This window comes from Choloepus didactylus, chromosome 4 (assembly GCF_015220235.1).
Source record: "Choloepus didactylus isolate mChoDid1 chromosome 4, mChoDid1.pri, whole genome shotgun sequence".
Classification (NCBI taxonomy): domain Eukaryota; kingdom Metazoa; phylum Chordata; class Mammalia; order Pilosa; family Megalonychidae; genus Choloepus; species Choloepus didactylus.
The window spans coordinates 16,249,659-16,276,439 of record NC_051310.1 but is presented as its reverse complement, the minus strand read 5'-3'; the positions used below and the strand labels follow the sequence as shown (position 1 = coordinate 16,276,439).

Here is a 26,781-nt window from a genome sequence, read left to right as displayed (position 1 = left end):
AAAAACTGCCAAAGCCCAGGCTCTACCGCAAACCAACTAAATCAGAATCTCTGGAGGTGATTCCCAGGGAGTCGATTTTTTCTTAAAAGTACCAGTTTTAAGAAAGGATTGGGGTTGAAAGTAACTTGAATACATTCCTTTTCTGGAAGTCCCTGGAGATCATCCACATGAGAGGGATTGTGAATTGTTTTGTAATGGGATGAAGTAGAATTCAGGGTAGGTATCCACCTATCTCTAACTCCTTCACCACCTGCCTTTTCCTGCCCCCCTATATCTCTCCTCCCTCATCAATTTGCCTGAGTCATAAATGATGATTCAGCTCTCCAGAGACCTTTCCAAGCCACCACACAATAACCAGGTTAAACAGAACCACAGCCAACCCCAAATGCTGAATCACCTGCAGTGTCAAAATGAACCAAACACGAGATCTCTTCAAATATTTAATCAGTTTGGCGACCTCTGCCTTCCAACCCAGTTGGGTAAAAATTCTGAAGAAGGCATGATTAAGGGGTTCTCAAAGAAAACATTGGGCTAAAATGAATAGGAGACTGGGTTTGGGAAGACAGAACATAAATGTGTCTGAAGGCCTTTGAAGGAGTTCTACCACTTATTTAAAAAAAGAAAGCTCAAAATGAACAAGAAAGGGTTAAACTGTTATACTAATTTAAAGACAACTAAAACTTCTTTTATGGTTGAAAATACCAGAAAAGGGTTTGCAATAGACTCTTCAAAATCCCTTGTTTGTTTCCATAGCCTTTTCAGTACATGCAAGAAGCAAACTAGCTACATCCAGCAGTCCCCCATGAGCTCTTTGGACCTTTGCAAAGCAGCAACACAGCTGGAGATAGAAGGAGGCATGGAAGAGGCAAGAGGAAGCTGTTCACAGTCTTTGAACATAGACTCATACCCCAGCAAACCTAATCTATTTTCTTTGAAAAATCTGAAAATAAACTAAAGGCCTTGAAAAACCAGCAACGATTGCACTTTGGAGTGCCAACGATAATACGTTTCAATGATTGCATCCTAGGAACTGGGGTCAGCATGTCCTTCAGAGTGACAGGTCTATATGGTAATACAGATGGGGGTCAGGACATGGGGGCTGACTCCTCAGGGAAGTATTCAGCAGGAAAGGCGTAATGTCTGTCTCGCTCTCATTCTCTCTCTCCTTTCTTTCCTTCTCCTGTCCCTTGGTGCTAGCGAGAGGCAGTGTTGGCAGCTGCAGCTCGGGGCTCAGAACGGGTACTGCGACACGTATATCCGCAGTCGGATCACGGAGCTGCCTCTGAAGTTGATGACGGTGTTCACAGTAATCATTTCCAAGTCCAGTTGGAGGTCCCGGGGCCCTTTGATGGGGCGTGTCATCACCAAGGTGGCGCTGATGGGGCCTGTTTGCTGTGGACAGAGCCAGGGACAGTCAGTTAGACAAGGCTTGGCTGAAGAAGGGGCGATGGGCTCTACCCCAGAAGCTACGGAGCTACCCCAGAGATGGGTGAGGAGACAGACGGCTGTCTGTCGGAGATGTGGCCTCTTGAGTGGTCACCAGAGTGGAAGCCCTGGATGGTCTGGCCACAGCCCATCTCTGTCGTCTCAATCGGGACCCTCCCCCTTGCCCACTGGTGCCTGCTTGGGGCCTCAATTGTGCCAAGATCTTCCCCTGGCTTTGCCCACATGCCACCTGGCTCTTTCCAGCCCACCTGTCAGGTCTCATCTGAAAGGCCACCTCCTCAGAGGAGCCTTCCCTGATTCCCCAATCTAAGTCAGGCACCCTGGGACCCTCTGCCATCACACTCTCTACTTTGCATGGGATGGAAAGTATTTATTATCATGTGTAATTGTCCACACTATATACTTGGTCCCTGTCTGATACCTAGGTCCCCATCAGACCTTGAGCTCCGTAAGAGCAGGGACTGGGGCCAGTTTCTCACCAGTGAATCCTCTCAGAACCTAGCATGGTGCCAGGCACACAGCAGGTATTAGGTAAATATATCTTGAATGAATGAACAACTGAACAAACTAATGGTGGGACTTAGGGCTGTCACCACACCTCTCTAGGTGGTAGTTTCCTTATTTCTAAAATGAGCTTTGGGACCAGATCAGTAATTCCCAAATAAATGGCAGCAAAAGCACTTGGGATTTAAAAAAACAAACAACAACAACAACAACAACAAACTAACAATTCCAGGGGCCCATTCCAAGATGTTCTAGTTCAGTTTGCTTCCAGGTGGTACCTGGGGAAGGTGTAATTTATGTAAGTGCCTCCAGGTAGTTTGGATATGGAGCCTCTGTTGAGAATCCTTCTAGACACCTTGTAGTCATTCCAGCTTGGCCATCCTGTCACTCTGTCACTGTGGTCCTAATAGTTTCATGTGAAGTTTTCTCTTCCACTGAAACTTTATCTAAAGCTTCTGAGGGGGTGGGGAGAGAGGGCTGGCTCCTATTGAGCATCCACTATGCATGAGGCACTCTTCTAGTCACGTTTAAGTGCATCTGTCTATTTAATCCTCACAAAAAGCCTCTAAGGGACAGAAAATAGAGTAGAGGCTACCAGAGGCTGGGGGGTGACAGGGACGTACTGCTTAATGTGTACAGAGTTTCTGTTTTGGATGCCAAAAAGCAGCACAAAATTGTAAATGTAATTAATGCCACTGACTTGCATACCCAAAGATAGGTAAAATGGCAAATTTCATGTTTTATGTCTATATTTTACCACAATTAAACTAATTATTAAAAAAAACACAAAACAAAACTTTAATGTAGCCATGGCTGCTCGTGTCCCTGTCACTTGCCTTCCCACCACTACCCCGGGCCCCTGGGACTGCTCAGCACAGCCCTGTACCCCTCAGGGACCTGAAAGAGGCCCAAAGCTCCTCAGCTGGCTCGGTGCTGGCTCAGGTTCCCGGCAGAGTTACACAGTTGTGCCACCAGTACAGGGACACACCCTTTAGACATGAAAGGGAATCAAGGACTGTGTTCTTTACACTCTGCGATAAGACTGACCCAGAAAGGCGCTCAGTAAATTCCCATTTTATGAAAGACCTGGGCTGAGACAGTTTGAACCCAGTGGAGATTATCACGGCCATGGAGGACGAATTGGGGCTTGAAATTCCTGATATAGAGGCAGAAAAGCTCATCTGTCCACAAGGAATTGTAGATTACATTGCAGATAAGAAGGATGAATATGAATAAAATAGCAGACCACCTCTCTTCATCGAGAGAAGACTTAGATGATACTGATGAAATGTCAGAGTAATTATGTTGGATTGCTATTTAAAATGTCTAAGTGATTTGCACTTTGAAAGTAAACTTGTAAACCACCCCCCTCCACCACCACCACCCAGAAATCTAAGGCCTGGCTACTCAAAGTGTTGTCCCTGGACCAGGAGCATCAGTGTCACAGGGAGCTTGTTGGAAATGCAGAATCTCAGGCCCTACCCCGATCTGCTGAACCAGAATGTGCATCTGAACAAATCCCTAGGTGCCTGCACGTCAGAGGTTGAGAGAAGCTGTTCTAAAGCACGGGACCCAGGTGGGGACCCTGTCTGCCCTTGCCCAAGGGCATACTGAAGTTATGTCTCACTATTTCCCCATTTTATAAATAAGCAAACTGAGGCCCAGTGAGGCTCAGCCATTGCTTAGGTTCCCCCGGCAAGGCAGGGGCAAAGCTGAGGGATTCCAATCAGGCATTTGGATTTCAAAGGTTACATCCAAATGCGAGAATCTAGGATTCACTCACACACTGGAGGTATTTACCCTGACAAACCCACAGGAACAACCTGAAAATTTCTAGATGCTGCAAATCCCACTTTCTTTCTTTATTTTTTACCACCCAACAGTTATCAGAAGAGACTGCTGTGAGTTTTTTCTCCTCTCTAGCCCTAAATGACAGATGTGCCAAGGTCAGTGCAATGGTCAGAAACTGGGCTCGGGGAGAGGAAATAGCCTGAAAGAACAGGAATGGGCCAGACGGTCACTTCCTTTAAGCTGCAGAGCCCAACGCTGTGTCCAGAAGCTGAAAGGAACAAGGCTCTGCGAAATCAAGGAGTTTGGCTTGTTTAAAGCCACACCAGATGTTTTATCTGTCTCCAGAAAGGGAGGGTTCCTCATAAAGTTCTGAACATCCCTAGAACCTGCCACAGGTGTAAGGAGGGCGGGGCCAGGAGACAGGTGCCAGCCAGGTGCTGGGACCTCCCCTGTCCGCCAGCAATCTGATAACACACAATTTCCTCTTGGCATTGACTCCCTCTGCTCCCGTCAGCATCGGCGTAATTGGCCCCTCCTCACTCTCAGGGTGGCTTGGACTTCCTTGTCAGCCCTCACAAGACCTCAGGGCCCTGGGCTAGGACCTCAGAGGGTACATCTCCATAGGGAAATGCCCGTGGCTTGTACATACATAAATATCTCTCCAGCTTTCACTGTTTGCATGAACAAAGGTCAAAGGTTGAAGGCCCCAGCTGTGGGGAGCCCTCTGAAGGGAGAGGTTTGGGAGGGGGAATGCAGCACCTGGAAATTTCCAAGGGGTTCTTTTGGGTTTTCCTGGGTAAATGTCTCCAGTGTGTGAGTGAATCCCAGACTCTTCCGTTTGGAAGTAACCTTGGAAATCAGCAAGATCAATCTCCACCAGGGTCAGACCTGCAGCACCCTGAAAAAGGCCTTCCCACAAGCACCTCAGGGTTCTCTAGTGCCTGCCAGGAGAGCTGAGAACAGCCACCTCCGCACTTCTCACCTGGCTTTTAGGGTGGAAGTTGCATTAGTGAAAAAGATGTCTGAGAACCCTGATCACTGGCAACCTTGGATGGCTTTGTGCAAAATGATGATGATGATGATGCCACTGCCAGACATTTGGATAAGATCTTTTATATATTATCTTACTTAATCTGTATAAACCTACAGTGTAAGTAGATTAAATATACTTCATAAGGTCACAAAACTAGTACATGCTACTGGAGTGTCTAATTCCAAAATCTAATCACTATGCTACATGTTAAGTTCTTGGTACCTCTCAATTTCCTTTCTGTTTCATAGTTCTTTTTCTGCTTCAGAACCACCACTTTGTGTTATAGCTGTCTTCTGGGTTGTCTGTTCCCCTCCCCACTATAGTGTGAGTTCCTCAAGGGCAGACCTACACCCTGTTCGTTTCTGAATTCTCCATGCCCGACTTAAAACCACATACACAGTAGAGCTGAATAAATGTTGGTGACTGAGGAAGGGAGTGAAAGACCAAAGGCCAGTGGAGATTGCCACAGTGGGAGGAGGTTGCCAACAGCCCAGCAGATATATGGCTTCTAGACCCTGCTCCCACGCACACTCAGGTTTGCTGAATCAACTCATGGGACAGATGGCATTGTCTGACAGTGGCAAACAGCCAGGCTGCAGCAAGTCAGCTTCCCTCGGTCCTGCCACCTGATCCACGTGTGTCATAAGCAAATGTACTTTTGGCACAGTCTGAATCCCATGACCATGCTCTTTCTTGTCCTAATTGTGTCCCCAAGTCACCTGCCCAAAGCCAATCACTCGTCCTCTGTCTGAGTCCTCAATGTAGTCTACCAACAGGGCTTGGAAAAGAGGCACGCGTGTGTGTGTGCATGAATATGTACACACATGTACATGAGTGTGCATGTGTATGTGTGAGAGTACACGGGCACACATGTGCACATGTAGGTGTGTATGTGTGTTTCACTTTCTTGCTGGGCCAGAGGAGGCTGCCTAAGGGCTCAATAATAAAATCACCACATCTCAGGGCAGGAGAGCCTGAAGGCCCACCTAGCCTAACATCTCACAGGACGCCCCAGCCCCTTCGACACCACACCCCCCTTCTCCGAGGCCCATGAGTTCACATCTCCTAACAGTAGCAGAAGCTGCAGCAGCAGCAACAACGGTATCTGCATGATAATACTAATTTGTATTAAGCACTTTCTATGCTACCGATGTTGAAGTCGACTTCCTTGTTGTCTCAATTTCTGCTGAGATCTCAGAGCTAGAAGAATAGGTAAAAATACAGATTTTGGTGCCGGGCTACCTGGGTTCGAATCGTACTCTGGTGTTCACTAGCTGTGAAACCTTGGGCAAAGTATTAACCCCTCTGTGTCTAAAGCTCTCATCTGTAAAATGAGGACAATAAAACAGGTCCCATTTCTCAAGATTGTTGTGACTATTAAAGGACCAATATATGGACAGCAATTGGAATAGTGCCTGGCACCTGTTGCGTACTGCATAACGTTTGCTGCTGTTGTGTTGTTGTGTTACTGTTTTACGGGACTTGCAAAGTGGTGGCCCCAACCAGATCTGTTTCTCTCGCTCTGTCACCACCTCCAGTGTATATTCATATTTTTGTTTTATTAAACACACTTGATTTATTAAATCAAGCAAAGGGGATTTCAAGAGAATTGTTCAGAGATACCTGTCCCCTGAAGTTTAAGGATGCAGAGAGTGGGGCCTGGTGCTCTCCTGGAGAAATCTAGAGGTGGAAGCCCTGGAGCCACCCCAAACCACGGTGAGAGGAGGGGGCTGCCGGGAGTGCTCCCTGCACTAGCAGAGTGCAGCAGAGCAGAACTTCCGAGGGTTTTCTGTGGATGCCACGGCTGGGTGTTGTGTCCTGAAAGGCCCTCGTGAGAGGTCTGGCTGCCAGGGTGAGATGCTCCCATCACAAAAGGTCAGCATGGGAGACAGTGCCAGAAAGGGGGGCCAAGAAATCTGGGTTGGCAAACCAGGGAATGGTCAGTAGGAAGTCCCCAGGGCATCCTCCAAAGCACGCACAAAAGCATCCTGAGAAAGCAAGAGTGTCTAGGCATCTGCCCTAGAGAGGGACCATTGCCAGGTTACAATGGCAACAATCAAGTAAGACCCTGGTACCCCAAACCTCACCCATTCCAACATCTGCACCCCTGTTCCCACCCGGGAGGAGCAGAGGCAGCTGTGATGGTACAGGAGGAGCAGAAGAGGAAGGCAGAAAAGCATAGACACTGAGGGAGAAGTTGAGAGGTTGGAATTACCATTTAAAACAATGTGGATTTGATATGAGAGAATGAGATAATTCAATAATAACTGAACATGCCTGAGAACCCTATGGGATTGAGCTGAGATGTCTGAAGACAGCAGTATGAGAGAAGGAAGTTATTGAATGGTTTTGTCCCCGTCCAATCCAGCTTGTGTGATTAAAAAACAAAGAAAAAAAAAAAAAAAAAGCAGTCATTCTCAGTTCCAGACACTACACTAAGCAGATGACAAGCTGATTTAATCCCAGGGTAAATTGGACATTCAGGACACTGAAGCTCAGAGAGGTTAGGTAGCATGCCCAAGATCACACAGCAGGTAAGTTGTCAAAAAGGTCAGCCTGGCTCCAGAGCCCACCTTCTGAATAACTGGTGAGTGGAGGAGTGTGTTGCAGCTCTGGACCCACCCGCACCCCCACCACCCACCCCCTCCACACACACACACACACACACGCAGCCTTTCTGCTCTACCCAGGTGCAGCCCTTCAGATGCTTCAGGCCAGGAGCCACCTCCACTCCCCCATCCCTGCCCTGGGGTCTTCCCATCTCACCTAAGTTCCTCACGTATTCTCATGGCATGCCTGGGTCCCTCAGCATGCTGATACCATCCTCTGAATAAATACTAAACCATCAGAGACCTTCTCAGCCATCTCAGAGAACAGGGCATAAGCCACATGCAGCCTGGCCTTGTGGGTTCCAAGGGTCCCCTAGTAGCTGAGGCAAACAGGATACAAGAGGAAGCTTCTCGTAAGGGATGCTCCCTGCTGTCTGCTCCACCTGCAGGACAATCTTCTCCCCCCACCATTACTAGGTACCTCTTGCATGTCAGCCGCTATGGGGAAAGTCTGGGTCTAAGTGGATTTTAGCAAGTGTTGTCCTGGTGAGGCAAACCCCTCCTAGACCAGGCCACCCCCCTGCAGATCTTCCACCCTGCTGGGGGCTGGGGATGGAGTACCCTGGGGTTGGAGGGAGACTGAGACAGGTGGTATCAGTGATGGTATTTTAATTACATGAGGACATCTTTGCAGTCTGTGATTGGGGCCCTTGGTGGGAGCAGCAGATGGACCCAGTACACTGGAGACCTTCGTGTCTGTACAGATGAGAGAGGCGAGACTGGAGAATGCCAGGGGCCTGGGCTTATGCTCCCGAGGTCAGAAGGCCACAGAAGCTTCCCAGACGTATGTTTCTCCTGCACATCAGCTGCTTATGGGTTGGGGAAAAGGAGAGCATAAACACAGCTCCATCTTTTTCTTCTTGCTGAAGCTTCTCAACCCCCAACTCATTCCAACTATTTCCGGAGCCCCTGCACTGTTACTGCTGTACAAGGTGCTGACTCCACAGGCCACGTTTTCACATTTGAACTGATCCTCTTGGGATCATGTCAAGAGCATATTAGTGAGGACACAGGCACTAAGCCATCTGGGCCTTTTCTAATCTGCTCTATTTGCTGCTTCTGAGACCTCACTACTTTCAGACCGTTCCAGGCCCAAAGGCAAGGATTCACCCAGGGAATGGAGAGGGGGGCGGCTAGTGAGCTCAGATATGTGATGCTTTCACAGGCCCTTGGGCTGGTCTCCAGTTAAAGTGGGTGGGCTTCTATGGGCCTGTCCTCTGAGTGTAGCTCCCCACAGTGTCCCCAGAGGACCACATGACACATCTGTTAGCAATGCAGATTCCTGGGTGTAGTAGGCTGAATAAAGGCCTCCCAAAGATATCAGTTCCTAATCCCTGGAATGTTACCTTCTAATGCTAACAAGGTCTTTGCAAGTATGACTAAGTGAAGGATCTTGACACAGGGAGATGATCTTGTGTTATCCAGGTGAGCCCCAAATCCAACCCCAAGTGTCCTGATAAGAGAGAGGCAGAGGGAGACCTGATGCCCTTGGAAGTGGAGAAAGTGATGTAACTGTGGAGGCAGAGCTGGGAGCGATGAGGCCACAAGCCAAGAAATGCTGGCAGCCACCAGAAGCTGGAGGAGGCAATAACAAATTCTCCCCAAGAGCCTCCAGGGGCAACATGGCCCTGCAGATGCCCTGATTTCACCTTAGTGAAGCTGATTTCAGACTTCTTGTTTCCAGAACTGTGAGGGAATAAATTTCTGTTGTTTTAAGCCTCCAAATTTGTGGTCATTTGTCAAAGCAGCCACAGGAGACTAACACAGTGGGCCTCACCCACCATCTTCTGAAATAGGTTCTCTGGAGATAAAGCTCTGGAATCCACCTTTTGGACAGGTGCCCTAGAAGATTCTAATTCACACCGAAATGTGGAAAATGTTGCTCTAAGCCAATGGTCTCTAAAGAGGGGTGATCACCCTAGTGGGTGCAGGGGACGAAGTTCAATAATGTAAGTTATGCAGCATGACACGCACAAAATTTGTAAATAAGCAAACATATTTTAGGATATGTGTTCCATAATTTTTCTACTGATATGGATATGTTGGTGCTATACAACAGAACTTTCTGCAATGATGGAAATGTTTCGCATCTGAGTTACCCAATATAGTTGCCACTTGTGGCTGCTGAGCACTTGAAATGTGGCCAGTGTGACTGAGGAACTGAATTTTTAATTTAATTTTTTAAATTAGTTTAAATGTAAATGTACATAGCCACATGTAGCTAATGGCTAGCGTGTAGGACAGCAGAGGTAGAGACCACCTCTGGGTGGGGTTTCGGCGTTTATTCCCTGCTCTGCCTCTGTTTCTAGAAGCTCATCGTGGGTACCTAATAAATATCTGTCAAATGGGTGGATGGATAAATGGATATGTGAATGACTCTTGCACTGAATTTCAGGAGGGAGGAAACCTAAGATTGCATCTTGGTCTAACTTTTCATTTTACAGGTGAGGATCCTGAGGCTCATAGAGAAGAAGCATCTTTCACAAGATCACATGAAAAGTGACAGAAATGAGAACCCCAAACTCCAGACTCCCACTCACTCTGCTCTTTGGTCTTCACGCCTGTCCCCCTAGGTGCACCCCGTTCCTGGGCTAGACAACACAACGCCATTGTTCAAGGTGGAGATCGTGGCTCGCTGATTGCTCTTACCCGCATATAGAATTCTCTGCCCTCGTTCCCAGACTTGATCTGGAAAATGTAATAGGCCCCAGGGTAGCGGGTCGTGGCTTGCATTTGGAAGATGTCAGCAGGAACGGAGCGTCCTGACACCACATCCATGTCCCGGTACAAGATGGTGAAGGGCTGGTCTCTGCAGCCAGGATTCTCAGCAGGACACATACAGCGGCTATTAGGAAGGCAAATCATGTGAAAATTCAGTAAATCCTTTGCAGATGCTGATTTTAACTACTACCTCACTTCAAAAACTGAAGATGAGGCCACCCCATTTTTACCACCCAAATGCTGTAACTATAAAACCTCTTAGGTCCTGGCACTAGTCTAAAAACTCTCCAGCATGGAGGGGAGCTCTCTGTTCCCTAGTCAGCCGTCTATTCTGGTTAATTAGGTATTTTTGCTACTAACGTATAAATGTTAGATCTCTGGTTTTCACAATGCTGGACCATTCTCTAATATACTTTACATTTGTCATATATTTATGTAACAAAATGTGCTAAATGTGCCACTGGTCACATAGCCCTTCACTTTCCCAACCATTATTTTCTACTACTCATTAAGACATTCTTAAAATAAGAAATTACATTAGGTTGACAGGTTTTGGGGGGCCTTTCACATTCTCTATTGCATTTAGCCCAATCCATGTGGAACATAGTCAAATCTTTTCATTTGATAAACAGGAGCCCAGAACTCCCTAAGTGCAAGACACAACATTAGAAACTTTGAAACTGCAACAGTAAATAAGATCCTGACTTCAAATAGTTCACCTTCTAGCAGAAAGAGAATCATGATCCAACTACCTCTAAAACAAAGGAGCTAATTTGAAACTCTAGTAACAGCGCTGTCATAATATAAAATCACTGACTTTTATACCAGTGAATGCCTGCTATAGACACCCCTCGATTCATCCTTAACCTCCCACCCCATCCCTCACTTCATCTCAAGACTCCCCCCAGGGGTCAGAGGGGTCTCCTGACTCTCTAGTCTAGACCAGGCCCAGCCAGCCCTTTCTTTTAATAAATTTCCATTCTTACTGCTCATGGCGCCTATCACAATCTGTAATCAGGTATTCGTGTAGGTGACAATTTGGTCGATGTCTTTCTCCTCCACTAGACTCCAAGCCCCAGAAGAGCAAAAATCTACAGGACCTGGTATGGTGCCTGGCACATAACAAAAGCTCAGCTAATACTTAACAAATGAATGAATGAAAGGACTTTTAAAGTTTCATTTTTTAAGGCCACATCAAAAGGTCCCTTTATCACAATAGCCAAGTCAAAATGTCCCTGATGCCAACATGGTCACATTAAAATGTCATATGTCATATAGAAAAGAATTGTTTCCTAAAAGAAGTCTGGAGGAGGGAGTGATCATTTCCAGCTGAAGACAATCACAAACAGCTTGGAGGGGTGGCATTTGGGCTGAGATCCGAAAGATGAGGCGGATCTCACGCCGTGTGGAGATGGACAGAACGCCTTCCATGTGGCAGGAAGTGCATGCCCAAAGGCGGGGAGGCCAGATGTTCAGGGTGTGGTAAAGGTGAGAGCCAGTCCTGGGCAGGTTGGCAGGCGTACAGGACACCCGGGCGGGAAAAGGGGCTGGAGTCGACTGGAATGCAGGGAGGCAGGTGCACCGAGCGTCAGCTCAGGGACTCCACCCGTAACCCCAGCTCTGTGCTGCGAACTAATTCGGGTCTCTTCCGCGACCACAGACGGAGTCGACCGTGAGAGAACCAGGAATGGAAGCTGCCAGGGCGGCCTGAAGCTCTGCTCTGCCACAAAGCAGAGATCAGAGAACCATGTTCCAAAGCAGCATGGCTCTCAGTAACCAGAGAAGCCCTCTCTAAAGGACCCCGGTCCCTGCTTCGTGCCCTCTCTTCTGCCAAGTTTTGATCAAAACGACAACCATGCTGGTAAGCTGTGAATTCCTCTCTTAGATGATGCATTCCTAGCAGGGAGGGTGTGTGTGTGCGTGTGTGTGTGCACGTGCGTGTGTGTCCCATCCGTCCCTTTCTCCCCAGTGCCCAGAGCCTGGCGCTGCTCAGGGGCAGTGAATGTGTGAATGTGTGGCTGTTTGGAAGGCAGAAAATGCCTGGGTGTGTGTTGTGAGTGTGTGAGACTGTGTATGTGTGTGTGAGTGAGGGGTATCTGAGTATGTGTATATGTCAGTGTCCATGTGTATGAGTATCTACATGTGTGTGTCTGTGTGAGTGTGTGTATGTCTGTGAGACTGTGTGTGTGTGCATGTGAGTAGTATGTGTCCGTGTGGGTGTGTGAGTGTGTGTGTGGTAAGAGGAAGAGAAAGAGAGAAGGAGGAAGGGCAGTCACATCTTTGTGCACAGGGAGGAAAGATGAAAGGAGCCATGGACATTATTTCTAGTCCAATCCCATTCTCAGAGGAGTATGCTGAGGTCAGAGGGCAGAAAGCCAGGCATCCTGAGTCCCCGGCAGCCGGTGCACTTGCCTTTACACCCCACTGCCAGCCTCCTTCACCAGGAACCCCTGCCCTGTTTCCGTTTCCCAAGGGAAAGCCTTGACTTACTTATCACTGATCCGAAGATAAGGCTCCTCACAGCGGATGGGGTCAATGCACTTGAAGCCCCCTTGCAAATTGTAGCAAGTTTGCTGCAGGTTGCACGTGTGATTGCGGTGCTCACATTCATTGATATCTGAAATGCAGGGCAGAGAGAAGCAGCACTTCCAAGATGCAAGCCCTGGGTCAAGTGTGAATGTGGGGGTGCAGGGGACCTGCGTCTTACTATCAAGCTTTGCTCGCTGACCGATAAGGTAGCCACTGGCTGCTTGAAATGTGGCTAGTCCAAATTGAGGTGTGTTGTAAGTATAAAACACACACTGGATTTCGATGACTTAGTATGAATAAAAGAATGTAAAATATCTCACCATGAATTTTTACCTTGATTACATGTTGAAATTATATTGCATAAATAAAATAAAATTAAAATTAATTTTACATGGCCTTTTTTTTTAATTTTTAACATGCCTACTAGAAAATTTAAAGTTAGTATATGGTATGGCTCACATGTATAGCTTGCATTAGATTTCCATTGCACAGCACTGCTGTGGAGAATTCTTGTTTGATGTTGGGGTGCCGCAGGCTCGAGGAGACTGAGACTTGGTCAGCCACTCAGCAGCCACCAGCCTCATCCCAGGAGTGTGGGGGGTGGGGGTGGGGCTAGAAATTCAGCCGAGCCACCAATCTGGAGAAGGCCTGCCCCTTTGTAGCCTGGGATCCTGACCCTTGGAGGGACACAGCAGTCAGAAGTGCAAGGCCTCCCCTGGGATCCATCCTCTAGGAAGTCAGCAGAGAAGAGCTGGCCAGGCCTCCTTCCAGGGACCATAAGAAAGCCTGGGCCCTGGTCCGAGTGAGCAGGGCCAGATCATGAGAAGTCCTGGGTGGGTCTGGCTCAGTAGAGGTACCTTGGAGCTCTCTTAGAGTGTGTCATCTGCAGTTGGGGATTTCATTACAGAAGTGTGAGCAGCCCATGCCTTTTCCAGGTCAAAGGATGGGTCCCAGGGCAGGAAGGCACAAGACCAGGCAGCCTGCCCAGAGCCTGGCACTCTGTGATCTGCCACCCCTTGCCCCCACCCCCTCCTAGAGCCTCACAGGTGAAGATGTCCAGGTGACCACCAGAGCCAGCCCTACCTCACACTTCCCCTGCCAAGCCCCTCGGGACAGTCTTACCCTGGCAGCTCCGGTTGTCATCCAGCAGGATGTAGCCAGGAGGGCAGGAGCAGAAGTACGTGCCAGGCTGGTTCACACACTCGTGCTGGCAGAGGAACTCGGAGAAGCTGCACTCGTCCATATCTGGGGGCGACAAGTTATACCTACTGTTTATGATCACAGGCTACCTGGGGGTGGGGCTTAGAGGCCATCTCCTCCAACTCTCACACCCACCTGAGATGATGGCTTTCCTGCCAAGAAGGTGTCTATTCACTTTTTGAATACTCTTGTCATGGGGAGCTCAGACCCAAGAGGAAGCCCCTGGAAAGTTCTAATTGTTGGAAAATCCTTACCTACATGGAACTAAATCTATCTCCATCGAGCTTCTAACACCCACTACCTTTGGCTCAACATCATCTCCTCCTTACTGACGACTTTGTCCTGTACGTGAATCCACCCTCCATCTCTGACCTGCCCAAGGGGCTGAGATTTGTTTGCCCACCAGGGTTTTCTGGGTGCAGCACTCTTCTCCCAGACCCAAAAGAGAATTCACTGGCTCCGAGGACCTAGTTCTCCAAAGGCGCAACTTCAACCACTCCTCTCTGCCCCTGCCAAGTTGAGAAACAACTTTGTTCCCAAATCACAATTAAAAGGGACATATCCTTAACCTTGAAAACATTCTGCTATGCAAAAGAAGCCAGTCACAAAAGACCACATACTGTATAATCCTATTTATCATAAATGTGCAGATTAGGCAAATCTACAGAGACAGAAAATAAATTCATGGTTGCTTACAGCTAGGTAAGGATGGGAAGACAGGGGGTGATGGCTAAGGGGAGTGGGGCTTCTTTTGGGGGTCATGAGAAGGTTCTAAAATTGATCGTGGTGATGGATGCTCAACTCTGTAAACATACTAAAAGCCATTGAATTGGATACATTAAATGGCTGAATTATATTTTACCTCAATAAAAAAAGGGGGGAAGGGGTGCATCTCCAGAAGACCAGTACATCAAAACTTCACTGTGTCAAAAAACCTCCTTGAAAGACAAAACTCTGGAGTGGCACAGGGTGAGCAGGCACAACTGTCTCAGGACTCAGATGCCCCTGTGACAGGCCAGGCGGCCACCCCAGGCGCTGCGGGCAGGCCTCCAGCCAGCCAGGAGAGGGTCAGCTTGCTGGCCTGAGACGTGGGTATGAGGAGGGGAGCTGTGTGCATGTGATTTTACAATTTGTCCGTGCAGGCCGTGGCCCTGGATGCAGGAGCAGGCGTTCCAGCAAAGCCAACTCCATCGCACACAGAGTTTGGCCACGGAGCCCCATTTGAGCCTCATTCGATGAGCGGGCCAAAGAAAACATGTTTTTCTTTCATTTGTTCTTTCCCCAAAACTTGTTTTTACTAGTTTCCCCATGTGACATGTCCTCAGATTACTCTCTAACTCAGAATCACCCAGAGACAGTGTCTGTGCACAAGAGGCTGCTTCTCCACCGTCAGATAATTCCAGATGTTGCACCCCTAATCCCGCTTACCTCTGAGAAGGAAAGACTCCTTCCTGTCTCTCCCAGTGGCTTTGGGATGAAGCCAGCAGAACTGGGACGATGACATAAAAAGTTAAAACCTCTTCAATTAGGTAATGTCTGCTTCTGTCATGTCCCACCACCCTCCCCCAGGGGCCTTAGAGAGTCCTAAGTATCTGACTCTTGCCCATCATGACAGGGAGAGTCCTGGCTTATTACCTCTGTAGATTCCATTCAGGCTTTTGTAGAGGCAGTAGTAGCACCTGTCAATTCCTGAGAGCTCACTGTCTCAAGCCCTGGGTCAAATGTTTTCCAGGCATCCTCTTATTTCATCCTCATCTAAACTCTATGAGGGAGATGCTATTATTATCCACATTTTACGGAGGAAAAATGGATGCTTCTAGAGGTTTAGGTGATGTGACTAAGTTCACATATCACTAGGAAGTAGTAAAATTGGGATTTGAACCCAGACAGCCAGCCTCCAGATCCAACACAATGCTAAGTCATCACACTCAGGACTTCAAATTGATGGATTTTGAGACAATTTTAAGGTTGGGAGCTCCTATGAGCAGGTCCAGCTCCAGTGCAGACAAACAGAGCAGCACCCACTCCCCTGCCCCATTCCACTAGGATGGGAGGGGCTCTGACAGACCCCACTCAGGTTATGTTTGGGTCTGCAATCCCCAGATTTCACTAGGAGCTATGGCTCCACCCTCCACTGGAAAGCTGGAAAACAAGCCTGGTTTCTGGTCGAGAAGACACATTAGGCCATTTTCATTCATCCACGTGAGAACCGTGGTTTTCAGGGTCAGCCAAGCTTAGCAAATCCCTGAGGGACAAGGGGACAAGGCTAAGAGGGTCTGGCACTGCATGGAGGGGCCACACCAGCTGTGGTAACACAATGGACCAGTGCTTCTGCCTCGACTACACTTTGAGAAGGACACAGACTCATCTGAGCATATCATTGCTCCATGCGATGGGGCTTGGTCCCATCTTGGTTCACAGAAGGTGATCTTCCAAGCTACAGTTCAACACTATCAGCTGTTGTAGTGATGCCGTGATGGAGAAGTGGTCCTTCAAAGTGCCTCTGGGAAAGAGAAGACACTGGGTTGTTCCAGCAGATGGGTTCTTTGAGTGGCAGCGACATCAGGGAACAAGGCAGAGGCAGCCATTCTTCATCCATCTTCCCCAAACAAAACAATGGTGTCACAGACAGTCTAGAGGACTGGGAGAAAGTTTGGGACACCTGGAGGCTGCTGGGAGACCCCAAAGGGAGGAGGCCCCTGTATTCCTATAACATCATTCCCATGGATTCCTGCAAAGGCTGGAATGACATCCGCCAGCAGTTGCCTGCTGTATTCAGTGGAGAGGAGGCAGTCTCCAATGCTGGACTTGGGTGAGATCTCAACTCAGGAAGCTCTGATGTTAATGCACCCCGCAGAGAACATCACCTTCCATCCAGTCTCCCCCATGGTACACAACTCCCAAAACAACATTCCCGGGTATCTGGCTCCTGTTGACCTATTGGTCAAAAAGGAGCACAAGGCAAGTGCCAGCAGCCAGAAGGTGTTGCAATGGCTGGCCACAAAGTCATCCAAAAGGAAGGGTCAGACGTGCCCCAGTGGTCCAGCCAGTTTCTGTAGGAGAGCCCAGCCGCCACTGAGAGAGGCAGTGCAGGACTCTGAAAGATGGCCAAAGCGGGGGAAGGAGGAGGAGCCCCTGGCCAAGCAGCCTCACAGTCAATAACCCAAGACTTCGGAGACCAAGGCCACAGTTTGCTACACTAAATGCTGCTGCTTCTAACAGTTTCTTGCGTTTTTTTATGTGTGGGGGTTGGTGTTGGGAAGGGGTGGTGGCGTTTGCTTTGGGTTGTTTCTGACACAAGGGAGGAGGTGGCACAATTTTTGTTGACGGTTGTGGGCTCATGGTGGAGTGGCTATCCCTGGCCTGACTAAGAACCCAGAGGGGGCTGTGGGGCACTGTTCCTGGGCCAGACCCTTCCCTAGGGCTGCTGGAACCTTCCCTGAAGGCCAAGCCCTGCGGGTGCTCTCACAGCCCCAACCTGGTGCTCCTAGCTGGAGGGTGCTTGCTGTCTAGCCTTTGGGCTCTTTCATTCGCTCAGAATTAAATTCTTAAAAGTTTTGGGTTTTTGCTTTCATATATACTATAATTCATATAAATTACATTTGTTAAACTTCTATCTGCATTTTGGAAAATGATGCTATTGGGGGAGTTCTGGATTTTACCCAGTTTTCTTGTGGCATCAGCGCTAAGGAATGGGTTTTCTCAAGAAGAGGGAGCCCTGGGGAAACGGAGAAGTCCAGAAAACAAACTTTCCCTGTGTCGCACTGTGATCCTGAGCTGGCCCCATCTGTAAAGCCTGCAGCAGCCAGGGCCTGCTCTCCGTCTTCAGAAAAGGAGGCAGCACGGCACACGCAGAGGAGGAGTTGGCCATTTTGGGTAAAGTGAGTCAACTGGAAATCCTGGCCAAAGCACCAAGGACATAAGCTCTCTGAAAAGCCAAAAGTATCTTATCTTCTCTTTTGTCCCACAAAGTGTAAGTAGTATTGGGTACAGAGCCAGGAAAGAAAACGAACATGCAATGGCACTTAGATTTACTAACTGGTTTAATCTTTATGACCTTCCTATAAGGGGGGATTTTTTAACAAATGAGGAAACTGAAGCTCAGGAAATGACTTGGTCAAGGAAAGTAGTAAACAAACAAACAAAAACAGAATTCGAACTCAGCTCTGTCTGGCTCCAGAGACACTCAATCATGCTGCCTCTGCTGATGAGTAATAAACATCTGTGGATCTGCAGGAAGTCTGGAGAGACAAATAATCCCTTCTTATAATGCTAAACCTTCCACGCCTCCTAGTTCCTTGGCCCAGACTCCCCAAGGAGTGCCATGCAGAGAACTGAAATCTAGGAAGAAAGTAGCTTTTCATGCCTGAGGATATTTTCTTTCTGTTTCTGGGGCTGACATTTAATCAGTCCAAGGCTCTCTAACTGCCTGCTTGTTGGGTCTGGCTTTCCTGGCCCAAGGGAGAGAGTGCTTATTTGTTTCAGGGAGCTTTATCCCTCGATCTGGGGAACACTCCAGTCCTAAATTTCATTCACAAGTTTCATTCATGACCTGGGTCAGTTCTGATTACAATGAAGCCCAGGATTAGGAAACTTTCCATTCTGCAAAACAAAAGCGTTTCACACCCAAGTGTATGTCCCAGTTATTTGGAAAAATAGTGAGGCCTCATTAATTTGGACTTTGCAAATTTATAACTGCTGATGATCCCGAAAGCGGGTGGAACGGAATTGACTTTAGTTCAATGTTTACAAAAAACAAGAGAGAAAGGAAAAGAACAAAACTTAAAACGACTTGTACATGACTTTTTGCTGGAAGCACCCAGGAATAAATACAAGAAAGATGTGGCCCCTATACTCAAGGAATTTATAATCCAGTAATAGTTTTCTAACTATCTGGGAAAATGTACTTTAACTTTCTGGGGGAAAAAAAAGAAAAGGGTTAATAAGAAAATTATAATAGAGAAAACAAACTAGCAAAAGCAAAGAACCACAGCTGCTTGGGTTTGGAAAGAATTTAGAAAAGGTCAACTAAGCCACCACTTCTATGCTCTCATACAAATTTTTAAGATTTCATTCATTCAACCTTCATTCATTCATTCATTCATGAACAATTTATTGCATGTTCACTCTCTGCCAGACATAGAGCTAGGCACCGATTATTTGAAAAGCTTGTAGAAATTCACACAGTGTTTGCGATTACATACATGATCTCATTCAACCCCATCCCTCAAACCCTATCCTATGTGATATGCTATTATTCCTGGGTCACTGCCCTCTTTATATATTATCTGTGCTCTCCCCAGGACCTGAGCCAGTGTTGAGTGATGACAGATAACTCTCAAGCCACCATGCAATACTGGATGACTCTTCTCTCCCTTCAACCCATCTCAGGCCCTGGAAGGTAGCACCACTGGCTTCTGCATTAGGGATGAAATGACAAGGACCAGACTTGATCTGGTAGATGAGGTGCTACTCTGCCTTTCAGGAAGTGACTCATCTCTGTTCTGTGTGGTTGTGACCCCCAGACTGTACTGGGAAAAGTCCCAAACCAGAGATGTTCCTGGGAAATGAGAGGAAACACCTGTGAAGGAAGCCCCCGCCCTCCACCCACCCTGTCCCTAGTACAGGTGGGAGTCACCAAAGCCCATTACCACTGCAGTGAACACCATCTTCCTCAAGTTCATAGCCTGGGTCGCAGCGGCAGATGAAAGAGCCATAGGTGTTGACGCAGGTTTGCACGCAGGGGTTCTCAGTGGCACACTCGTTCACATCTGTGGAAAGCCAAAGCACATCACTGACCATTCCCATGGCAGAATATCCACACCAACTAGGGAGAAAAATGCACCAACAACAAAATCTACTAACACTAGGATACCAGGGTCACTGGCATGGAGGATCTTCATCCAGGACCTATGAGATTAAGATCTCACACCCCAAAGTGTTTGCTGAAGGATGAGGGTCCCCATCCATATGTCCCTTCTGGGGTTGCAAGTTGCAAAGGTGGGAAACTTGTAGACATGCCACATACGTGAATGCACGTGTACACACATACGTGGGCTAGTGCGTCCATTACCCAAGGCTCACCACCAGGAATTTCCAGGCAGGACTTGCTCTTTCCCATTGCCTACTGCACTTCATTACCAATTAGTTCCTCCCTCTCCCTACTGACTTTTGAAGTTTCAGATAAAACACAGAGAAACCATTAAGACCATTCTGACAATAACTCTATTTATTATGGATAAATAACTTACTTCACTGATTAAAAAGGGACCTCACTCATTTAATCCTCACCACATCTCTGCTTCAGGATCACTGCCCAATTTCACAGACAAGGAAACGGGCTCAAGTAGGTTGAGGGGAGGAACACAGAAGGGCACGAATGAGGAAGCTTTTAGAAGTGAGGGATATATTCATCATCTCGAGTGGTGATGGTTTCATGGGGGTATACACATGTCAAAATTCATGAAACTGTGTGTGTTTAATACTGCAGTTTCTCGTACATCAATTATACAATAAAGATGTTTCAAAACTTTTTAAAGTTGCTAGGTGCCCACGTCCACAAGCTAATGAGCACACAACTGGAACTAGAACATGAATTAAGGATTTCTCCTCAATACCAAAGATTCATTCAGCACAGCTCGTCCCGGGGGCGACCCCTTTTAAGCAGCCCCCTCTCCCCAGCTCCATAGGCCAAAGACCAAAGTTCCAGCTGAGGCGAGTTGTCAATCCTCCTAAAAGTCTAGGTCAATCTTTTGAGACTCGGAATAGAGATATAAGTGTTTTCTCAGTTAAAAGCCTTCACAGTGAGCCTCCTGAGAGGCTTTTCTTCAACGGGAGGGCTGACACCGTGCCCACAGGGCACCTGCTTCCTGGCATCTTTAGAGCTTTCAGAGAGAAGAAAAGAAAAGTAGCCACATAGGGTGTGTCCGGCGAGATAGCAGCTTCCTCCGGTGCCCACCAGAGTCTGGAGGACCCAGGAGGCCAGGAAAGCTTCCATCATGCTAAGCCACTGGATGGAAGGCGGGCGAGAAAGCACTTGTAAGGATTAGGACTGGCGTTCTCGGCTTCTGCCCAGGTGTTGGCCACCCCACAGGTGATGGGTCCCGCCCTCTCCCAGCTCTCAGCTGCTTCTGGAAAGCAGGAGGATGAAAAGGATTCTGTCCCCTGGGGTCCTCACCACTCTTTCTCTCCAGCCCCAGAACCCATAAGTGCCCCAGGGCCCTTTTGAATCCGGTGAGAGCAGATGGCACCCTGCTCTGACTTGCTGTACAGGAAGGCTGGGGGCTTGGTTCCACTCTCGATTCTGCCTTGACTGGGCTGTGTGACTTTGATCAAATTGCTAAACCTTTTGAAGTTGCAATTTCTTCATCTGTGGAGCAGAGGCACAAACACCTGCCCTGCCTACCTCATAAGGCTGTTATTGGGGTTCCATGAGGTTACCAGGTGCAACAATGCTTTGAAGAGTGCAAAGCACTCATCCACGCACAAGGTGTTCGAGGTATTATGATTACAAAAGCTCGGTGGGGTAGGTAAGATCCTGTGTGGCTTGCGGGCCTTGCTGATGCAATATCCCAGTGGCCGAGTGCCCGTGCCCAGGCCCTTGTGCTGTGCCCGCTGCTCCAGGGCTTGGCTGGACTCTGCTCTGCTGCACACGGCTGTTGTTCAGAAGTTTCTGGGTATGCGATGCTCTGAGTGAAAACCTGGGCCAGCCCCTTCAGGCCCTGACCTTGACACACAGAACTGTGTCTGCCCTAAGCCGTTTATCCCAGCAGCAAGGGAGCCAGGCACTCCCTCCCTGATCCAGTGGGAAGGAGAACCCCTGCTCTATCAGCTGCCCCCACCTCCCAGCCCAGCCTCCACTCTCAGAAGAAAATGACCTCTCACAGTGAGAGGAACACAGTCGAGACTTCTTGGAACAATTAGCAGAACCAGCTTTGGAGAAGAGACTTACACAAAGAATCCAGGATCAAATTCGTTGACGCTGATGCCTTCCTGTTTACCCAGAGATTTAGATACGATTAAACTGATGGAGACATAATATCCTCCAACCAGCTGGCCCAGAGCCTGCTGCCCAGACTTCGAGTGGTGTGACAAGGAAATGGGCCCTGCGAAACCTGGTGGCAGGCTCCAGACAAAGATCTCATTCTGCGTCGCTGGCACTGCCTCCACCCTGGATCGGGCCACTGCCAGGGCCCGGAGGCTGGGGCTGGGGGCTGGGGCCCAACGTAGGACTCACGCTAATTCCTCAGGCCTTAAGTCCCCATTCACTTCCTGAGCAAAAGAACCCTTCAGATGGAAACCGCAATAAGCATGGGTCATTTGTTTTTCTTACTTATCAGCATTTGAAGTGATCATGTGAAAACCAGAAGATGCCTTTGTTCCACTCTGATTTAATGGGGGATGCTGAGTGCTGGGGAAATTGCCACCACTACCAGACTCTTTGCTAAGTATTAGGCTCTCCTGGCCCAGGTTAGAGGGAAAATATAGTGATAGGCAGCAAAATTGTCAAGAACCCCCTGCAAAAAGTGTATGAGTTTACTTTGCAATAAATCAAGGGTCAGGGATCCTTTACTGACCACCCCTCTTTGGACCTCAGGATTTGAACTTGGGCTACAGGACACATGAGGAAGGTTCTGATTGAGCAAGCAAGGCAGCAAGGTGACTTCTGGAAAGCAGACACAGCAAGAGAAGCAAATTCACGCGACTGCTGTAAGTTCCCAGAGGATGGATAACTGTGGTTCCAAACTCAGCAACACTCAGTGCACTTTCCAAGGTGGTTCACATAACCTCAGACCAGGTCTCGGGTTTCCGTAAGCAATGGGGATGGGCAGGCAGTGGCAGGGTACAGGAAAGCACGTTAACAGTGTTTTCCACAGGCCTAAACCTGCAGCCTCTGAAGAAGACTGTGCTAGTGTTTCACACTGTGTTCAAGCAATCGTTCACATCACATACCTTGGCAAGACCTTCCATCCTCGTTGAGGGTGAAACCAGGGTTGCATGTGCAGGAATAGGATCCAGGAACATTTGCACACAGCTGTTGGCAGTAGCCATAGCGACATTCATCTATGTCTGGAAATAGAAATGCAAGCAAGGTAAGATAGAGCTCCTTCTCAATCACTGATGCCACCTCCAATGTCGTTACTGCCCACCTCTTCCGGAGCAAGATCATGAAGGGAAGCAAAATGGAACTAATGCTAGGACAGTGACCACTAAATGTCAGGTACAGTAATGTTCTCTCGATTTTCTGAGGTCAGTCTCCCTACAATCTTCCATCTCCCCCACCCATCTCAGCCTGACCAACACCTGAACCTATATTGAAAGTAGTAGAAGAATGTTCCACTTTGAGTGGAATGTTGGATGAGATGGCCTCTAAGATTTATCCAACTCTAAGATTATATGTAAACTTTTCACTGCCTAGGAGGGGATATTAGCTTAATGTGTAAGAAGAATCCATAGCATTGCTCCAGTAGGCTCCTTGCCAGCTCCATTGACAATGATTAAGTCCAGCTGTCAGGAACAACATCCAGGATGAGCTGGGTAGCACACTGTCTGAAGACGTATGAATCTAGTAACACAAGGATGCTGGAGATCACCTTGGATCTCCTCCTTGCACCAGAGCAGACATAAAACTTGGGATATAAACAACTCTTCCAAGCCATCACTGGCCTTTCCACAGGAATTGGCAGCACTGTGGGCGAATGGATCCTTTTAGCAGAGCCGGGTAATACAACCTCCCTGCAAGTGTATATCAATTGTTAGGGAGCCAGGTATCATTGTGAAAGCAATTTCCAGCACCTCAAATTGACAGGATAATGGGCTGGAGAATTCACTCCTCTGGGGGAGGGTGTCTTGAATTAACTCATCAGCCTACAGGTGGAGACAGAGTTCTCACCTACAGTAGCATCTGCTGCGACCAGTTGATCTGACTGTAGCCACAATTAGTTCCTACCTCGTCCCCATGTCCTCCTGGACTAATCACATTCCTTCCCTGACACCCCAGTTTCTTTGGAACCAGGCTCCATCTAGGGCTCTTGAGACCAGTCTCTATACCTGGTTTCTACTACCTACTTCCAGAAAGGATTCCAACTCCACCTTACCTACTGCTGAGCTGTCCTCAGAACGTGTGCCCTGCCCTTGTGAGTCTGTTGCATCTCTGAGTCATGGCTACTTCTAACCTGGCCCACCCCCCACTGCCCACTGAACACCTGGGAAGTTCACTGGCTTGCACAGCTGCTGGCCCTGGTTCTTAGCTCTCCCCAAGGCACAGGTGGGCACATCACCCAGGCCCAGGAGACAGCTGCGGGAGGAGAAGGCACCTTTTGTCTAGGGCACCTTGCAGAAAAGGCAGTCCTCTGCCCCTTCTTTCTCAGCAAAAGCACTGCCTTCAACGGTGCACAGAGTGTGTAGCAGATGGCTGTGGAATCTGGGCTTTGAAAAAGAAAGAAGAGTTTGGCCAGGGGAAGGGGTTGGGTTCAACCACAATTAGGAAGGTCTTCCCTTGAGATGTGAAGTGGGAGCTGGCTGTGCCATGTGGCACATTAGGGCTCCGTGAGCATCCCTCCCAAAGCTTCATGCTCTGTGGACAGGAAAACTCTCCCAAGTAGAGGAGTGTTGGAGCTGCTGGCCCCTCCAATTGGGAGAGGTTTCCTGGCCCTGATACAATATAATCCAGCCTGGGTATCCCTGTTGCCTGGTCTTTTTCAGCCCCTAGTGCTGAAAAACCTGGACTGAGAGACAAGAGACAGATTCGAGACCCAACTCACTCTTTGTCCAAAGTGTTCCATTTCTTTGAGTCTCAGATTCCAATGCTATAAGAGTTGTTTGAAATAATAGCTCACATCCCTTCCAGCTCTGCAATTCTACATATTGAGGTCCCATATAAATAACTCACTTGCACTGATCTGCTTACGTTCCAATCAGTGGCATCAAATTTTCCATTATAGCAGAGGTTGGTTAAAATGCACAATGACCATCATATTCACAAACACCCATGTGCACTCAGCCCTTGGAAGGGAAAACCAAGCCAAGTCTAGCCAGCTTATCAGGCCTCGAGGATGCTTCAGACAGGGCTCCGAGGGCGGGCCCAAACTCAGCCTCAATCAAGAGACTTGGAAAGAAGAACCTCTTCTGTTTGTTTCCATGATGCTGTTGGAATTTGTTTCTTGGCTCCTCCTGGCCTGACTTACAGACAAGAGAATAGTGTTTTAAGGAATTTTAACTGGCAGGGCTTTCCCAAGAAAACACAGCATACAAATCACACCCTAGAAATAGAAATTGAAGTGACAGCTAGAGATTGCAATGAATTCATTCACTTGACTAATCCAAAAATCCAGAGGGAAAGAAAGGAAAAATAACCCTCCAGTAAAAATAAACGAAAAGATCATATAGCAAATACCAACTGTAAGGGACAAGCTCTCAATTGGCAATAACTGACTCCTTAGGAGGAGAAAAGAAAGACTAAAGCTAGTAGGGTGAGCGTGGGAGGGGGATATGATGGGTATTTGGAAGAGAAGATGTTAGGTCAGAATCTACTAGTCTGCATTTGAGGCTTGGAACATTTTTGTGACTGAGCAAGTATTCCCTTCTCTTAGTATTATTTCTAACCAGGTCAGAATCACCCTCACCCTCTACCAGGTCCTGCCTTAGACATAAACTTCCTGATGGTGGAAAGAAGGCATAGGTAAAATCATATGTGAACCCTGTGCCAGTTTGGATTTATTGTGTCCCCCCAAATGCCATCTTCTTTGATGCAATCTTGTGGGGCAGACGTATTAGTGTGCTTAGGTTAGAATTCTTTGATTTTTTCCATGGAGATGTGACTCAATCAACTGTGAGTGAAATGTTTGACTGGATAATTTCTATGGAGGTGTTACCCCGCCCATTCAGGGTGGGTGTTAATTGCATCATTGGAGTCCTATAAAGGAGTTCACAAACAGGGACCTCAGAGCAACTGAGAGTGACATCTTGAAGAGGAGCTGCAGCTGAGAGACACATTTTGAAGACAGCTGTTGAAAGCTGACATTTTGGAGAACACCATTTTGAAACACAACCTGGGAGCAAACAGATGCCAGCCACATGCCTTCAGAGCTAACAGAGGTTTTCTGGATGCCATTGGCCATCCTTCAACAAATGTACCCTATTGTTGATGCCTTACCTTGGATGCTTTATGGCTTTAAGACTGTAAATCTGTAACCAGATAAACACCCTTTATAAAAACCAATCCATCTCTGGTGTTTTGCAAATGGCAGCATTAGCAAACCAGAACAAACCCTTAAAAACCACATTTCAAAAACATAAAGATGACATAATAGTGATGGTGGGGACTGATTTTAAAGGGTAGTGACACATGTAGGCTCAACAGCCTTCTACACCCCTCCCCAAAGAAAAGCCTACTTAGCCCCTAGGCTACCCAGCTATGCCCAGCATTTCCCACAATAAATATTCCTGGTGGTCATTAACTTCTAAGAGTCCCTGTGAACCCCAGGGAGCTGTTACCTAAGCACTGGCCTTCCAGGAGCCAGTATCCGTCGGTGCAGGAGCAGGTGTACCCTCCTTCGGTGTTGATGCAGATCTGGGTAGGGTTGCACTGGTGGGAATCCGTTGCACACTCATCCACATCTGTAACACAGACATATTCCAAAGAGCATCAGGTACCCCCATGGAGAACCCTGGGGCCACCAGAGGTGGCAGCCACTTGCACGTCTTCACTGGGAGGCAGTTGATAATGTCTCTGGGTTACCCCCAAAGAGGAAGAAGCCCCTCCCTAGCAGGTGCCACTAAGAGGCAGGGGCAGAGATAGTTTGCTCACCCAAAATCCACAGAGGGAACAGGCCATGAAGGAACACATACCCTGAGGCCCATCATCCTCTGAAAGTGGGTCACCGTGATAATAATTATAACTTGATTGAGAAAGGCATTGTGTATTAGACTTATTCACACGTGTGTTAA

General features: G+C 48.0%; 1 protein-coding gene and 1 pseudogene across 2 annotated transcripts in view; one reads left to right on the top strand and one right to left on the bottom strand.

Annotated features, from left to right (window-relative positions):
• Nucleotides 1-427: 427 nt before the first annotated feature.
• The window catches only part of FBLN5 (fibulin 5), a 71,724-nt gene continuing 45,370 nt past the window's right edge, over nt 428-26,781 (bottom strand). For both annotated transcript variants that reach the window (XM_037832047.1, XM_037832046.1), the window contains 7 exons: nt 26,329-26,451; nt 22,786-22,902; nt 19,485-19,604; nt 13,756-13,878; nt 12,595-12,721; nt 10,033-10,228; nt 428-1,392 (listed from right to left, as the gene is read on the bottom strand). In XM_037832047.1, the coding sequence (XP_037687975.1) occupies nt 1,231-1,392; nt 10,033-10,228; nt 12,595-12,721; nt 13,756-13,878; nt 19,485-19,604; nt 22,786-22,902; nt 26,329-26,451 (968 nt within the window). In that variant the 3' untranslated portion in view covers nt 428-1,230. The remainder of the gene's footprint in view (nt 1,393-10,032; nt 10,229-12,594; nt 12,722-13,755; nt 13,879-19,484; nt 19,605-22,785; nt 22,903-26,328; nt 26,452-26,781) is intronic.
• On the top strand, nt 15,952-16,995 carry LOC119530862 (annotated as a pseudogene).